The 17,172-nt window shown below is 41.0% G+C and overlaps 1 protein-coding gene across 2 annotated transcripts in view; it reads left to right on the plus strand.

Moving 5' to 3' along the window:
• aff2 (AF4/FMR2 family, member 2) overlaps positions 1 to 17,172 on the plus strand; it is a 207,938-nt gene that overhangs the window by 180,569 nt on the left and 10,197 nt on the right. Inside the window, exons 18-25 of one of the 2 annotated variants that reach the window (XM_085287892.1) lie at positions 1,921 to 2,161; positions 2,470 to 2,603; positions 5,307 to 5,370; positions 5,922 to 6,058; positions 7,347 to 7,418; positions 9,712 to 9,805; positions 13,928 to 13,980; positions 16,824 to 17,044. In XM_085287892.1, coding sequence (XP_085144018.1) covers positions 1,921 to 2,161; positions 2,470 to 2,603; positions 5,307 to 5,370; positions 5,922 to 6,058; positions 7,347 to 7,418; positions 9,712 to 9,805; positions 13,928 to 13,980; positions 16,824 to 17,044 — 1,016 coding nt within the window. The remainder of the gene's footprint in view (positions 1 to 1,920; positions 2,162 to 2,469; positions 2,604 to 5,306; positions 5,371 to 5,921; positions 6,059 to 7,346; positions 7,419 to 9,711; positions 9,806 to 13,927; positions 13,981 to 16,823; positions 17,045 to 17,172) is intronic. The other variant, XM_085287896.1, reaches the window with a different exon arrangement.

Consider the following 17,172-nt stretch of genomic DNA (forward strand, 5'->3'; position numbering starts at 1 on the left):
TCACTTCCAACATAAATGACGTAAGTAAAGTAAGTAAAGTTTATTTATTAAGCGCTTTTCATAGACAGGTAGTCACAAAGCGCTGCACACAGAGATTAAAATAAACGAAGACAGAAAACTAAACAGCAGTGACGTTTGTAGGGTTACGGAAGTTGGGCTAGCTGGTATATAATGATGTGCTGCGTGGTGGCTAGCGACACAGCTATATTAGCATAATGCTAATTTTTTTTCCACTCGATAAAAGTTAACGTGTGGGTTCCCGATGGTTAGGGACAAATGCAGTCGCATGGTAGGATGCTGTAAACGGACCAAACTTCAGTCAGGAGAACAACTGAGATCATCCATTCACAATAGAAGGTTAGTCATTAATATACTGCAACAACATGGGAATAGAGCAGCTGTGAGAGAATTCAACATTAATGAATCAATGGTACAGAAGTGGAGGAAGCAAAAGAATGAGTTGAGTAAAGTTTGACTTATCTGACTGTTTTGTTTCACTTAATGCGCCTTATAATCCCGTGTGCCTTATGTATGAAAAATATGGGAGTTGTCACAACGCCGACTTAAAAAGTAGCCAGCGTGCTCTTTTCTTACAAAAACCTGGCCAGATGCAGTCAAATGACCAAACAAGGAGTGCATGACTGAAAGGGGCTTAAGTCAGATAATACTTTTGATACGGTGCTGACATAGGTGTTTAATGCTGGGCTCCTACTCCCTCATGTCTCGATCTGTGTAGAAGAGACGGCTCCCGTCTGTGTCGACCCAACAAACCGGCAGGGTCACTGGAAAAAGTAAAACCGGAAAAAATCTCATAAGTGGCATTCTGCTGTTTGGTTCTTAATTCGTATGACAAAGCCGAACACACGACAAGTGATTTAAAGACTGATATGAATGCTGTAGTGTACCAAAAAAAGGAGAAATCTCATTTCAGTTGGAATATAAATCTTCTCACTGAGTCACTGCAAATGCATTACAGGAAATGATTTGGCAGATATACTGTGGTCATTTTATTCTAAGAGCCTCTCAATTTGTTAACTTATTATGCCTTTAAAAGAAGTCTGAGTGCTCTCACCTACTTCCCTGCACACACATCAGCGTCCACTTAAAGACAGACACACGCCACTACACGCAAATTAGCATATGCATGCACACAAACAGCCGCAGACACATCAATTATGCCGTGCGCAGACACAAAAGCACACACTCACGCTCCGCATGCACACACTCCACAGCAGCTAATTAGTCTTTGTCTCCATGATTTTGTCTATTATTGCTAATGTCGGTGCCTGGGGCCTTGTTCTGCGAGCTCAGCAACTTCCTCACCGCATCAAACCCCCAGAGTTTCCAGGGAGAGGAAAAACATAAAAATATTATCTGTTGTGCTGCAAACAATATGAGTCACAGGAGCTACAATAAGGCGGCTGAGGGAATAATTGTCGAGGTGCTACGGGGGAAGGCAGAATTCCAATAATTTTACAGGGGAAAAAAATATCGTTCACAGATTTAAAAATAAGGTATATTCATTCATTAGTCCCTAAATTCTGTCTTGTGTTTTTTTTTGCCACTAACAGTCCTGAACCCAGTAATAAACTGAATGTAGATACAAGAGGAGTCCTCAGTCATCGTGGGATTAGTTTCAGTATCACTCACTTAATTTTTAAAGGTAGCAAAAAGCCCCACATGAGGGCTTCAGGACACTTGCACTTGGTCTGTGTCTTTGGAGCAAAATTAACAGTGCCAGGACGAGCTACACTGAGACTCGCATACCATGAGTAACTCACGTATAGCACAGATACAACACAGAACAAAGTAAAAACATAGCATTCAGTGCCTCTGCATAAGTAAACAAATAATCTCACTTCTTTTCTGTCTCTGTGTGTGTGCGTGTATGTGCGTATGTGTGTGTGCGTGCGTGTTCAGTAGCTCTCTGAACAGGAAGCAGTCCCGACGGCACGATGAGAAGCTGCTCCCGCCGCTCCTGTCCCCTCTGTCCGATGATCCGCCTCGCAAACGGCCCTGCGACAGCAGCTCCTCTCTCAGCCAGGAGGCCAGCGCCGCTGGGATGCTGCCCTGCGCCGCCTCCGCTGCTTCCACCTCCTCTTCCTCACACAGACACCGGAGAGGTGAAGGAAAAACATCAGCGCATGTGAGAAATGGCAGTGTAAGTGCTTGTGTATATATATATATACAGTCCTGTGGACACAGACCTGGTGGTCAGCTTTTAATGATGAACACCGATGTGTCATAGTAGATTATGATGATGCTATATCTAAGGAAGACTGTAGGAAAGGGTGACCACATCTCATTCCTGCTCAATACAGCTGCTATCGGTAAATAGCAAAGTTTAAATCTGTCAGTGTGAATCAGATGCCAGTGCTCAAGTTTAAGTAGGTGGTCACTGAAAGCCACACAATATAAACTTAATTAAGACTGTTGGAAGCATATACTTCAAAAACCTCTCTACTACAGGAAATGGATTCCCATGGCGAGAAGCCCTGTGGAGACGGTTACCATACCAACGGTCATTCAGACTCGGAGGTTTGGTCGGAACCCCTGATGGACCCCGCAGAACCCCGCAGGCCCAAACTCTCATTCAGTGACACGTAAGTAAAAGCACACACCACGATGTGCACTTACAAACATTTGATTGTTTATACAGTTGGATACATATTTTTTTAATTTTTTTTAACATATTTTGTGTCATTTTAGCTGTTTTACAAAAAATATCCAAATTATAGTTTCTGATGAATATGAGCATAAAGTTTAGACTTTGACTGCTTCACTGAGTGAGTGGGTTAAATGCAGAGAGGAATTTCCCCATGCCAAATCACAACAACAGTCGCCTCAAGGTGCTTTATATTGTATGGTAGATCCTACAATAATACATACAGAGAAAAACCCAACAATCACATGACCCCCTATGAGCAAGCACTTTGGCGACAGTGGGAAGGAAAAACTCCCTTTTAACAGGAAGAAACCTCCGGCAGAACCAGGCTCAGGGAGGGGCGGGGCCATCTGCTGTGACCGGTTGGGGTGAGAGAAGGAAGACAGGATAAAGACATGCTGTGGAAGAGAGACAGAGATTAATAAAAGTATGATTCAGTGCAGAGAGGTCTGTTAACACTGATTCCATGATCAGATGAGGAACAGGCTGTCTCCAAAAACAAAACTAATCCGTCTCAGAAATACCGGGAATACTAGGAGTGTTAAAATCAGGACGCACTGTGTTGTAGGTTCCGATAAAAAAAGATAACGCACTCATGAGCTTGACGATATAAAAAGTGGACTGTGTGATTACAGGATTCTTTATATTGTAAAGAAAACAACACACATCCAAATGAAGAACGCTGCCTAGGAGGTAGGAGTGAGTAATATTATTCAAGTCTGTAATAAAGCAGAGACTTCACAAAAGCAAATACAGAGGGTTCATTACAAGGTGCAAACCATTCATAAGCCTCAGCAATAGAAAAGATAGATTGGACTGTGGAGGCAGTATGAGACATGAGCATGGCTCCAAATGGTACTGGGCCATGAGTGTTTGTGTTGATGAAGTGACAGAACACAGAAGCAGGCAGGTAAAGTTTTATTTTCAGCTCAGATTCTGCCAAATGAGGCAGTGCTGACTAGATGGTGCTAAGCAGGACAAATGAGCAATAACCTGCCAGATACCAGCAACAAAGCAACCCAGTTTTAGAGTGTAAAGAAAGGCGAAGTTCAGTCCAGAAAAACAAAAACAACAGTTGAAGACAGCCGTAGTAAAAGCCAGACAAACCATTATTAAAGGAGGAAACACACTCTTTGGTGAGGACCATGGATTCTAGACATCAGGTTTCTTGCAAAGGTTTCTCAACAAAGCAAGGAGAACAAAGAAACATATTAAGTAATTGCCTACTGGTGGTGGTCAGAGGGCCCGGTGGCGCCAGTGTCCGGCAGCCTCGCCTCTGTCAGTGCGCCCCAGGGTGGCTGTGGCTACAATGTAGCTTGCCATCACCAGTGTGTGAATGTGTGTGTGAATGGGTGGATGACTGGATATGTAAAGCGCTTTGGGGTTCTTAGAGACTAGTAAAGCGCTATATAAATACAGGCCATTTACCATTTAAGTGTTTAAACTTAAACACCCCCAACTGCATCTATTACAACAGTATGATTTCATTGTAGTGAACTGGCCAGCCTCCAGTCCAGATATATCATCAACTGAAAACATCTGACACATCATGAAATGGCAAAAAGATCCAGGACTGTTGAACAGCAGGAAACTTATAACAGATAAGAATGGGATCACAAGGCGACAGCTGTTATTACATGTTTATAACAATTTTGTATTTAAACTGAAAGGCATTATAAAACTCCATAGGCCTAACTGTAAGTTATTGCTAGATCGTGTTAGCTGCTGTGCAGTTCTTAGCTGTGCTACTGGGGAAGTTCATGCCTGCATGCCAGAGGCAGCAGTTGCAGTCCTGCTCTCTGGTTCTCACGGCCTTGATGTCTCAGAAACACATTGAGGGAATTTCTTCCACTTTGGCCCAAACCTTCAGTTGCACCTATTAGTATTTCATGTTCAAGGGTTAAGGTCATAGTGACCTCACAAAAAAAAATACTGGCAATAAATCAGGAGCGCTTTTCTGATCACTAATCAATGCCATAACTCAGGAACAGGAGGGGACATTGTGTTCTTTTTACACATTTACTTGCTGGTAAGCTGGTAAGTTTGTGATGATTGTATAAAAAGTTCATGAAGTTTCTGATCATTTTTTCATGTGTATTTTGTTTACCGTCATGGCTACGACCGAGTGTCCTGTCACAATCAACTTTATCGGCCACGCATAACTGCTCTTCATAGCTCTTTACAGAATATCTTCAGTCCTTGCTGCTCAACCCTGATTTGGTTCTCTGGTCGTGCGACCCTCTGTTGTAACAAAACTTGCCTTATTTACTACAACTTCAGCTAAAGGCTAGACACTCGCCTGTTAGTGTATGTGGATGGGGAAAGCTGTAGCAGCCTTATCATTTGTCCAGATGTGTGTTAACATTGAAAGATGATACATCATCTTGGATATTTGTCCCAAAAGGCTTCTGCATTATTCATGAAACAACATGTCTTGTTGTTATACTAAGGTTACACTAAGCCTGAGGTATGTATACCTAAGTAGATGACTGTGTGTAGCTCACTGCAAGCTACTTGTAGTCCGTGATTATGCAAATCTGTCTCAGTGATGCAGGGTGTTGTTTTCAGGTTTTGTTAAACAACATGTCAGCGCACACATGCTCTTTATGGTCTGTATTATTTGTCACCATTATGTTTGCAGGGTCCACAGTGCTGACTTCTACATGCAGGAGGCCAAGAGACTGAAGCACAAGGCTGATGCTTTGGTAAGATGTTGCGTGACCCAGTTCAGGTAGACGCACACCTTCAGCCCTCTGTGCTAACGACACGAGGCAGACAGACAGTGAAAGCAGAAACACACAATGTTAACATCTACAGTCTAGACTGCAATTATGTGTGCACTGTAAGTCTCAGTAGAATGAAAATCTATTTGGTACCAAGGACCGTACTGTATAATTTGTGTTATTTATTGCACCATTTGTCTCTAAGGGGACATTGCATTCAAGGACTGATGATGTCTGCAAGATTATAGAATATCAAAAGAATTATCGGACCCCCCCACCCACCCCCCACACACAAACAATGAAATGAGATTTATTTAACTTGGTATTTATCTTATGTTTCCTCAGATTTATCTAGGGATTTGCATCTTAGTGGGAGATTATTCAAAGAGGCTGCCGTGTTTCTGCCACAATGCCGTCAAGCCGTTGCTTATTCTACCGCTTATTCACATTTCCTTCCCCTCTCTCTCTGTTACATCTCCTTTCATTTCACATTTGTTTCCTGTTTTCTTTCCTTTCCTGTCCTCTGTCTGCAGATGGACAAATTTGGGAAAGCAGTGAACTACGCAGACGGCGCTCTGTCTTTCATAGAGTGTGGAAATGCTATGGAGCGAGATCCACTAGAGGCCAAATCACCATATACAATGTACTCTGAGACTGTGGAACTAATCAGGTAGGGATGGACAGAAAAACATCAATAAACGCTCTCTAGTTTCTTAACAGGTTAGTAGAACAGAATTGATCAGTGATTTTATTTTGAAAAGCTTCATTCAAAGCAGTGTAGCACCTGGTGAAACCCTGTGATTGGGAGAAAAGCGAGGACTGTTTGAGAAAAAATTTTACTAGTTTTTCACGTGTTTCAGTCAGAGTGATTATTTTCTTTGTCCCATGATTGCCAAGAGTAAGGAGAACAATTCTGAAACAAAAGTTACATATTCTGACACAATAGAGTAAGAGTAGGGTTAGGGTCATCACCAGCTTTGACCTCACAGCATTATTATATAAAGAGGGGATGTTAAATATAAGGCTTGGGGGCTAGAATTGGCCCAGCAAAGACTCCAAAAAGATTTTGACATCCCTGATGTAAAGCCACTGATGTGATAGGTGCTGAACGTAACTATAATTATATAATATAATTATAACGTAAACCATACCACAGCAGCTGTATGTTCTTATAAACTCTAACCTTAGATTTGACTATAGCTAGAGTTTATGACTATAAACTCTAAAAAATGTGGACTATAGGCTCGGTCTACTCTGAGGTACCTCGATTCACGGATACGTGATTTGTGAGTATATTGAAGGTGGTGTATCGTCACCTTTTTGTCTGTCAAAAAGTCCAACATTTTTAAATAAAAACATCCACAGACGTATTATCTGTTGCCTTGCAGGATCTCTGCAGGTTTTCATCTTTGGAGAGCTGCTGAGTGTAACTATAGGAGAGCAAACTGAGAATAACTGATGACTGCTAAGTCTGAAGGTTGACTTGTTGTGAGGAGGATTGTGTAGTGGGACAGAGTCTTTTAACTCAAGTGCTCAGGTTCAAGATCTGCTTGCCTGCACTCATCTATTCTGCTGTAGGGTCCTTGAGCAAAACACAGACTTTTTAGCAGTTGCAGTCACTCTGACCTCTGAACTCCCTGAGAGAAGGAAAGGACGGAGTTTCCCTTCAGGGATCAATGAACTCTCATTCATGATGGCTGAATTTGATTCTGACTGATAAAGTGTTGTGCTGAACAGAGAGGGCTGGCCAAAAGGAGCATTGTATCACCCACAGCGTTAGAGAAAGTTAACTTTGTTTTGCCTACAAACAATTCAGAGCGTTTCAGTTGGCTGCTGGTAAACTGGAAGAATTGATCACTAAGTGAAGAGCAGCACTTGGGTATATATGCATCTGCTTTTTGTAAAATTCAGAGTTCTGTTTTGACAATCGATGAGTAATGAGCATCTCTCCACTGCAGGTATGCCATGAGGTTGAAGAACTTCACCAGCCATTTAGCCACCATCCCTGAGAAGAAACTCGCCGTGTTGTGGTACGATACACTTTCACTGTCTGTGCGTGTGTGTAATGAATCATGTAAAGTATGTCTGCTGTCTAAAATAAATATATTTAGAAAAATGTTTTAAAAAATTACAGTTACCTGAAAAAGTATATACCGTATTTTTCAGACCATAAGGCACATTAAGCGAAACTAAACAGTATCAAAGCACCGTATCAAAAATATTATCTGACTTAAGCCCCTTTCAGTCATGCACTCCTTGTTTGGTCATTTGACTGCATCTGGCCATGTTTTTGTAAGAAAAGAGCATGCTGGCTACTTTTTAAGTCGGCGTTGTGACAACTACCGTATTTTTCAGACCATAAGATGCACCGGATTATAAGGCGCACTGTCGTTTTTTGAGAAAATTTAAGGATTTTAAGTGCGCCTATAGTGCAGAAAATACGGTACACTCAAAAAAATTAAGGGGACTGCACAATCAGTCTCATGTTAATCTCGATCACGTTCTATTGGTCAGTACTTGACCAATAGAAAGCAAAAAGTAAAAGAAAATCAAGCGCTCCCCAAATCACTGCATGATGGCGTGCCAATCACAGCTGTTCCCTGCAACACACAGCTTGGTGTTTTTTTTTTTAGATGTACTTATACTTTATTTGTCTGCAACAACGGTTTAACAAAGAGGAATGTCGCATATGCAAAAAGGTATTCAGTAGCAAGAATGTGTTACATCATGGACGTGAAAGTACTGTAATATTTACGTGACAATAAAAAAATATGGTGTCACTAAAATGAACAAACAATTGAGATTTAAATGATAACATTTTGGTGGACAGGCAGGAGTTTTTGTGGATTATGTTTGCAGACGACACTGATTTGTACGGAGAGTAGTGATCTACTGATCTTGCTGTGAGGCATCAGTGCTAGCTACTGCACCACATGTCACATGTATTTTCTAGGGGTGCAACGATACTCGTATGGATATTGAACCGTTCGGTACAGTGCTTTCGGTTTGGTACCCATATGTATCGAACAATACAAAATTTTTAATTTATTTTATCAACTTTCCTTCTGACGATGCTCAGTGGATCTGCGTTCGACTACTCCGCCTAGGCTGCACTGTCGAGCGCAGATCTACTGAGTGCAGCACAAGCTAGCAAGACAGAAGCTAAGCTCCTTGCAACATGGCAAATTGAACCTCCCCCACCCTCATTCAGATCTGGCCTTTGGAACTATTTTGGTTTTCATGTGACGTGTGACCCTGAAGGTAAGCCCATCATGGACAAAAGTAAAACAGTATGTTGGATGTGCCACGCAATGCTCAATTACATGGGTGGGAACTACTGTGTTAGCGCAGTTTGCTCATTAACGTGTTTACACCGTCCAGCCCCATGCTCGTTAACTGAGATTTGCCGCGTTGTGGCGTTAACGTCATTTCAGATTAATGCTGACAGCACTAGTGGGAACAAAATGAATGTTACTGCACGTTTACTCCGACATCATCGTAGTGCAAAGACAAGTGGAAGCAGACAACAAGCATGCATGCTACAAACTTTACCCGAGTCATTTAGACAGCCGTTAGCACATGATTCTCCTTATGGGGACCTGATATGTTTAATATGCTGCTGAGAATAAAGCCCAGAAGAAGCGTAGTATAGCTTTTATTTTGGAAAGAGACATTTCTCTGTAATAAACTCTCTTTTCCAAAGATGAGTGATTTCTCGATCAGATAGATTTATTATTTTATCCCTTTGTTGTTTCAGCAACATTAAATTTAAAAACTGTACTTTTGAGTTAAAATATATATTTATAATTTTAATAAATGACAAATTAAAAAAGCATGAACATTTTTTTGTATCAAAAAAATATCGAACCGTGACACCAAAGTATCGAACCGAACGGTGAATTTTGTGTATCGTTGCACCCCTAGTATTTTCATGACAAATAAAATAAGATGTGGTATTTGACACATCCTACCACATTACACTAAATGTGTTCAGATTTGTTAGCCATGAGGCCCAGTGAATGTGGAAGCTTGATTTCCCCCAAAAAAATAGTGTTTTTTGCTGTGTTTTTTTGTATTTTTGTGACTGTGTGAGCTTCCCGTGACGCACAGCCGCTGTTTTGTTTTTTTCTCCATTCACAGTATTATATAGTTCCCACATTCCTTATTTCATTGAAGTTCTTCCTAATCCACAAGGATTTGAGGGGCACGTTTGAAGTCCGGGTGCATTCTGTGCGGATGACTTGAAAATAATATTGAGGATAGATCTTTAAAGGGAATTTGTACAGAGGACTCATCTGCCTTCTAATGCTTTTGTTTCCATAGTAACCGCTGTCTGTCTCTGCTATATCTGAGGATGTTCCATCTGAAGAAAGACCACGCTGTCAAGTACTCGCGGTCGCTCATGGAGTACTTCAAGGTAACACACAAGCGCACACATACTTGGACACAGACTCCATTTCCCTCTTTGCTCGCTCTCTCTCTCTCTCTCTCTCTCTCTTTCTCTCTCTCTGTGGAAAACACACAAAGCCAATTACAATCCCTCAAATACATTTCATATTCATTTTCATGGTGCCTGTGCATTAATTTTGCATGGCGTTATTAAATTCCATTCTTTTTCTTTGATATTAATGTATTAATTAGCTCCATCAATCATCACCGTGGATTGTTAGGGTTTAATGTGCTTGTTTTGATTAATTATGTTTAGTTTAATTAATTACTGAGGATGTCATTATCACAGTGCTGCATTTGCAGTGATGGGATTGGATTTCTGGGAAGCGACCGACTGGGGGGTTTATCTGTGCATGTGTGCGCAGTCTGTGTACATTCAGTAAGTGTTGACATAAAGTTGGAGCAGTTCATTTTAAAAAGGAAATGCTACACAACAACAGTCTAACCGTTTCTGTAATACACTTATCTGCATGACACATTCATTTAGCATTTTCAAAATTCACTAACGTTACAACCTATTGTCCAGAAGTTCAGCAGAGGCTCACATCGTTTTAGCATTGCTTTTGCCGGACTGAAGGGTTTTATTACAAAATACCTTTTACATGATTAGAAAATGTGATTTGATCTGATTAATTGCCTCAAACTGTCACGGTTCTGTGTCCGTTGGACCCAGTATTTTGAGTTTATTATGTTTTGGTTTATTTTTGCATTATGGATTGTTTTCTGATGTTCTGGTGCTTTGTTTATTATTATCATTATAGATCTGTTTCTGTTTCAGTTCTTAGGTTTTGGGTTCTCATGTGTGTTGCAAGAGCGGCACGGTGGTTAGCACTGTTGCCGCACAGCAAGAAGGTCCTGAGTTCAATTCCACCATCAGGCCGGGGTCTTTCTGTGTGGAGTTTGCATGTTCTCCCCGTGTTTGCGTGGGTTCTCTCCGGGTACTCCGGCTTCCTCCCACCGTCCAAAGACATGCAACTTGTGGGGATAGGTTAATTGGATAATCCAAATTGCCACTAGGTGTGAATGTGAGTGTGAATGGTTGTCTGTCTCTGTGTGTTAGCCCTGCGACAGACTGGCGACCTGTCCAGGGTGTACCCTGCCTCTCGCCCTATGACAGCTGGGATAGGCTCCAGCGCCCCCCGCGACCCTGAAAAGGATAAGCGGAAGCGAATGGATGGATGGATGGATGTGTGTTGCAGTTTCTGTTCAGTGTCTAGTCTGTCTCTCAGTGTCATGTCTGCATCTGGTTTAGTAATTCTTGTTTCCTGTCTTATTGTGAAAGTCTTTGTCTTATGTTAGTGTGTGCAGCTTAGCTCCCCCGTCTCGTTAGCCCTGATCTCCCCCAGCTGTGTCTCCCTTCTGTTGTCCATTCCCTCATTACTACCCTGTGTATTTAAGCCCTGTGTTTTCCCATGCTCGGTGTCGCGTCGTACCATCAGATTATGCCTGTGTGTTTCTGTTCTCCATATTCCATGTTCACTTCATGTTTTGCTTTCGTACCAGCAATAAAGCTGAGGTCTTTGAGTTTCAAGTTAGTGTCTGAGTCCTGCGTTTGGATCCTCCTCTCTGCACACAGAGCCCTAACACAAACTTAATTCATTTAAGTCTAATACTTCAGTCTGGCAGCCTGTCATCTATCAAACTGAAGATTTTTATTCTTAATCCATCGTCCTTCATCCATGAACTGAAAAGTTGACAAAAACAAAACTATATTGGATGCATAAAGTTAAAAAAATATATATATTTGCTGGATTATTTACTAAAGTAAGAAGAATGCAATATATAAGGTTTGTGTATTTTTAGTGCTAGTACGTGCTCATCCTGTTTGTGCTGTTAGCAAACTGATACAGCTACATACATTAACAACCCACCTTTCCGTGTGGAGTTTGTATGTTCTCCCCATGTTTGCATGGGTTCTACCCGGGTACTTCCTATCACAGTCCAAAGACATGCAGTTAGCGGGGTCAGGTTAATTCATGACTCTAAATTGCCCAAAGGTGTGAATGTGAGTGCGAATGGATAGAAAAATGTAAATGGATTAAGACAACATGTCAGTCAGTTAGGTTCAAGGTTCTTTATTTGTCACATGCATAGTTATACAAGTATAACACACAGTGAAATGCTCCTCGACATGTGCAAAAATTGGGGGGGTGTAGAGGAAGAACATATACATATATATATATATATATACACACACACACACACACACACACACACACACACACACACACACACACACACACACTGGTTATTGTATGAAAAAATAAGTATGATCTTATACTGATCAGCCACACACTGTTCACCCTGTAGTGTATAATAAAACATTGATATGCAAACTTCTGCTTGATTGAATACAAAGCCACACATATCAACAGTTATTTATCTGATATTAAGCTTTTGATATTATCTCAATGTAACTATAAATGTAATGTAAACATACTATAAATAAATAAACATAAATAAAATATAAATAAACATCACAATGTAGAGCTATCAAAAATGGGTATATTGAGTATTTGCTACATTTGATCTTCCTGTAACAAACTTAAAGTGATACAATGTTTAAAGTGTTACAGGTGCGTAAATGCTACAAATGGATCATTTTCGTATTGTGTTACAAATGTAACATTTAGCGATGTTATGTGGCTGCTAGGGGCAGTTGGCATCATTTTATCTAATATAGTTAAGAGCAATGAGCGGGCTAAGCTGTGCCACAGTACCGGGTCTAGCAGCTCAACTCCTGACTGTGTAGGAGGAGACTGCAGGCAAACTATTTGACTATTTTTTTGCATTATAGTCAAATGAACAGATTTCTGTTGGGATCCATGTCTAAATGAATTGTGAGTAAAAAGTACATAATCCCCATGAAACCAGATTTTTTTTTTTTTTTTTTTTTTTACACTCACCTTTGTGTGAATTAAATAAACAGGATATTGTGCAATAAATACTGAGCTGTAGGGGTTCTAGTTAACCTCTTAGGACCTGGCGTCCATATATGTGGACATCACATTTTGGGTTGTCTAGACCAAAATACTAAATTTTGCTCTACGAGAGCCTGATATCCACTTACGAGGACATTATACTACCTCTGTTTTATCACAATTTAAAACAAATATCCTCATATGTGGATCTCATTTTTCTTAGAAACAAAAATTGGGTAAAAAAGAAATCTGGTGATTCTTTGTTTTTGCATTCATCGGATTCCAATCAGCCCAAATATCAAAGAGAAATTAAAAATTCATGCCATGGAAGAGTTCAGGTCTTAGGAGGTTAAGCTGTACTGTTATTGTAGTACACAGAGACAAATGTGTTGTTTTTCTAATCCATGTTATCATTTTTCATTCTTCATGTCATACTTTTTTGCTGTATGCAAAATGGCATTTTATTCTAACAGTGGAGGAACGTTTACTTAAAGTGCACTTCAGCACAAGTTTGTTTTTCCAGTCTATTCCTAATCACACAGCTGTGGCTACTCATTAGTTTACAATTAAAGATTTACATTTAAAAACTTGGAGTACAGATCTTCTAAGTTTATTTGCATAAAGAGGTCAAGTTGTTAACTATTTCACAAAAAAACTAAATATTGTTATTTTTTTCTTCACAATCCTTTTATTTTTCTGTGAAACCAACTAATTTGAATTCTTAAAATTCACCAGCATTTTCCTCGTATTATTAATAGTGCAGTGTTTTGGAGGTAGGACTGCACCTGTAATTTGTTTTGTTGTATTTACTGGAATGAATGAGCTGACTCCTTCCTCTACAGCTGGAGAGCTGTAAACAACACTGTTTAATGTCAAAGGAGCTTGCAAAGAAAAGCGTCTGGACTTCTTTAAGTTACTTGAAGACGTTTCACCTCTCCGATTAGAGGATCATCAGGGGGATACTCCCACTAGGTTTATATCTGGGACTCTCCACCATTTGACCTTAGAACTGAAGAAGCTTCTCGGACGAGAGGTGAAACGTCTTCAAGTAACTTAAAGAAGTCCAGACGCTTTTCTTTGCAAGCTCCTTTGACTACGATGACCTGGATGACTGAGAACCTTCACAGACATACAACACTGTTTAATACATTTCTGTTTTTGTTATTCAGAATTCAGCCAAGAGTTCCCACCAAGCACCCTCTCCCTGGAGGACCAATGGAAAGTGAGTATACACACACAGACACACACACACATGCAGTACACCCCCCCGCGCACCTTGATAATTGAAAATTTATAATTCACCGGAGCTCTGCTGCAGAATACCGTGTCGACCCTGACAGCCACTTGCTCAAACAAACCTTCAGGAAGCAAATAAAGGGACTGATTTGTTGTAGATGTGAGAAGGAGAAGACTGGAAGGGCTGCTGGGTGTTGGGTGAGAAGGAGTGATGGAGGGAGTGATGATGGATGGAGGAGGAGAGGCGTGGAGGAGCTGCGGATGTGAAGCTAATGAGTTTGGACAGCTATGACGTTGCACAGAAGCAGGACTGGGCTCAGTGTGTGTCTGTGTGAGTGGGGGGGGCACTGAATCAGGCACAAGTTGTGGGTCAGCAATGGTCAAGGCCACATCACAGACATTACATCATGTCAGGAGCACACACACACACACACACACACACACACACACACACACACACAGAGCTGTGCAGGACAGGGAGCAGTTTGCACTAATGTATCCACGTCAAAGCTCTCTGTCACCATTTCTATAGTTTGCTGTAATGCCAATAACAAAACACTGTTAATCTAATTTCCTACACGGTCAATGTAATGAGTTGTTACTCTTTACATTGACCATGAGTCACATGGGGGTAAAGAACCCACCTCCTTCGAGCATGCTAACAGCTCCACATGAAGAAAAAAGAAAAGATGACGTCTCTCTATTTATGCTCACCCTCATATTTAAAACAAATAAAATACTGATATGATGTTGATAATACCGGTGCTACATTAAAACGGAAAAACAGAAGAGGGGGGGGGGGGGGGCACAGGACACAAAGAGAGATTTGAACAGTAACATTGTGACAAGAAAATCTTTGTAGCTGGGAATGATTTCCAGACTGGGAAAAACAAATCCTTAAAAATTATGCTGATGTCTGGCTTTTGATATTTACATAGACAAAGTCCAAAGTCAGAATTCAAAACATGAACACACAGTATAAAAACAATTCTGAGAGCACAATAATTAACCTCGTTCTGACCACATTTGTATGTTGTATTTTTTTGTGTTTATTTTCTTTGGTGGATGTTTTAACAACCACGTACAGTTCGGTCCCACAGACAATCCTGATGTGACCAAAGTGCAGATGTTTTATAAACGTTTTGCACTGTTTTAGGAATTAAAGACATTTTTCTTATAAGTCCCACATTTTCAGAGGCTGAAAGTAAAAGGCTGCTCTATTGGATTGAGCTGTCCAGTTTTTAAGCCTCTAAAATCAGGGATTGTTTATCCTTATCCAGGGTCACAGTTGAGTTAGCATCTATCCTAGCTGTTATAAGATGTTAGGCAGGGACAGCCTGGACAGGTTGAGTATATCACAGTAACTCCTAAACAGTTTATGCAAAATCCTTGTAAAACAAGGTGTTTTACAAGGATTTAAGTCTGCACTTAAATCCATCGTGGTGGATAAGTACAAAAATCCTGCTTTAACCTTCGTTTAGCTCCTTGCATCCGTCCCCTTATATGTACGCGTCTGTCTCTCGTAAGCAAACATGTCTGTGTGCTGAGGTCGGATATTTGTTATGGATTTCTGTGTGTCTTGTTTTACTTACTCAGGAGGTCCATCAGCATCTTTCAGCTGATTGTTTTGGATGTGAGGCCACACTTAAAAAATGATTTGGTTCGGTCTCATCTGTTGCTGTTTTTGTCGTTCCAGCTGTAAACACACAACATTGGCAAACCACGGATAAAAAGTCAGACTTTCGCTTAGAGTCATTGATGACAGAGCTAAAGGGAGAAAGAATTTTAGACCTACATTCATCTGGTGACCAGCAGCACAGCTGCAAATCAATTTTAATGCTGCTCTGCGGGCAGTGGAACAAGCTATAAACACCACACTGACAACACATGGCCAGAAAAACATAATAAGAGCAGCTTTAAAAATCACACTGACAGTATTGTTGCAAATAGTTTCCTTCTTATTCCCTGCTGCCTTCTGTAATGTGACAATATTTGACTTTTCTTGCAAAACCTAGAGACGGCTTAAAAGATGGAAGTAGTTCCGGTCCAACAAGCGAAGTGCTTTTAATCTAATGTCCAGCAGGGGGCGCCTCCCCTGGTTACAAAAAGAAGACATCGTTGAGTTTAGTAAACACTTTCCTGATTTGGCTCATTCACTGGTTTCCAGTATTATAGTTAAGCTACTTTCAGCTGGTCCCTTTTCACACCACAGCAGGAAGCTCCACACCACATCCACTTCCTAAGACAACCCCAAAGAGGATTTGTGTGTCCTGCTGGAATCAAACCAGCAACCTTTTCCTTATCAAACAAATGTGCTAACCACTTCCTGGTATAATTGAATAAAAATGTATTAAGTAATTGTATAATTTCATTTTTAAAACCGTGGTCTTTATTAGAGTCTGAAGGCTGGATTATCCAGCATGTGTCTGTTAGTCGTGCCAATGGGCGCTCGCTGTCCTGGCTTTCAAAGTCAAACTCTCACTCATCACAGCTGGTTTTAAAGCAGCAAGAAGGCGAGGGGGAAAATCTCCAGCTCAAGCCTTCAAAACAGGACTTCTCCATGAGAGATGTCATGAGAGATGGAAACATTCATCTTTTATACTGTCTGTAGCAAAACTGCTCGACTGCAACTACAGCATCTATCACATCTAACTTGAGTTAAGATCACAAGCCGGTCACTTGTTGACCGCCTGACATACAAATTATACAAACAGCACAGACATTGTAATAATTATTAAACTGAGGTAAAAACAGTGAAAAGGTCTTTTTTATGGCATACAGGAGCTCCCTGTGATGTCACTGGGACTTATTGCATTTCCATATTTTCAGGGTCAACGGGACTCCGTCTCCTCTGTCGCTTAGCCCTTCTCCAGCCAGCAACGGAGGAGGAGCGGGAGGAGGATCCGGAGGTGCACCGGGGTCATCGGGCAGCGTGGCAATTCCCCAGCGGATTCACCACATGGCTGCCAGTCACGTTAACATCACAAACAACATCCTGCGGAGCTACGAACACTGGGAGACGTCTGACAGACTGGCCGCTGAGAGCCAAGGTAGGACGGCACAAGAGCGCGTACTGCTGGATGTATTTTCACATGGGCGCCAATATGCTGCTGAATATTTACTGTCACCACCGCAAGTTCATATCTAACATCTGGATACATGATGATTAACATGACAG

Source organism: Mchenga conophoros, linkage group LG2 (genome assembly GCF_057382185.1).
Source record: "Mchenga conophoros isolate Kocher_MC1m ecotype Shallow Benthic linkage group LG2, M_conophoros_male_GT1.1, whole genome shotgun sequence".
Taxonomy (NCBI): domain Eukaryota; kingdom Metazoa; phylum Chordata; class Actinopteri; order Cichliformes; family Cichlidae; genus Mchenga; species Mchenga conophoros.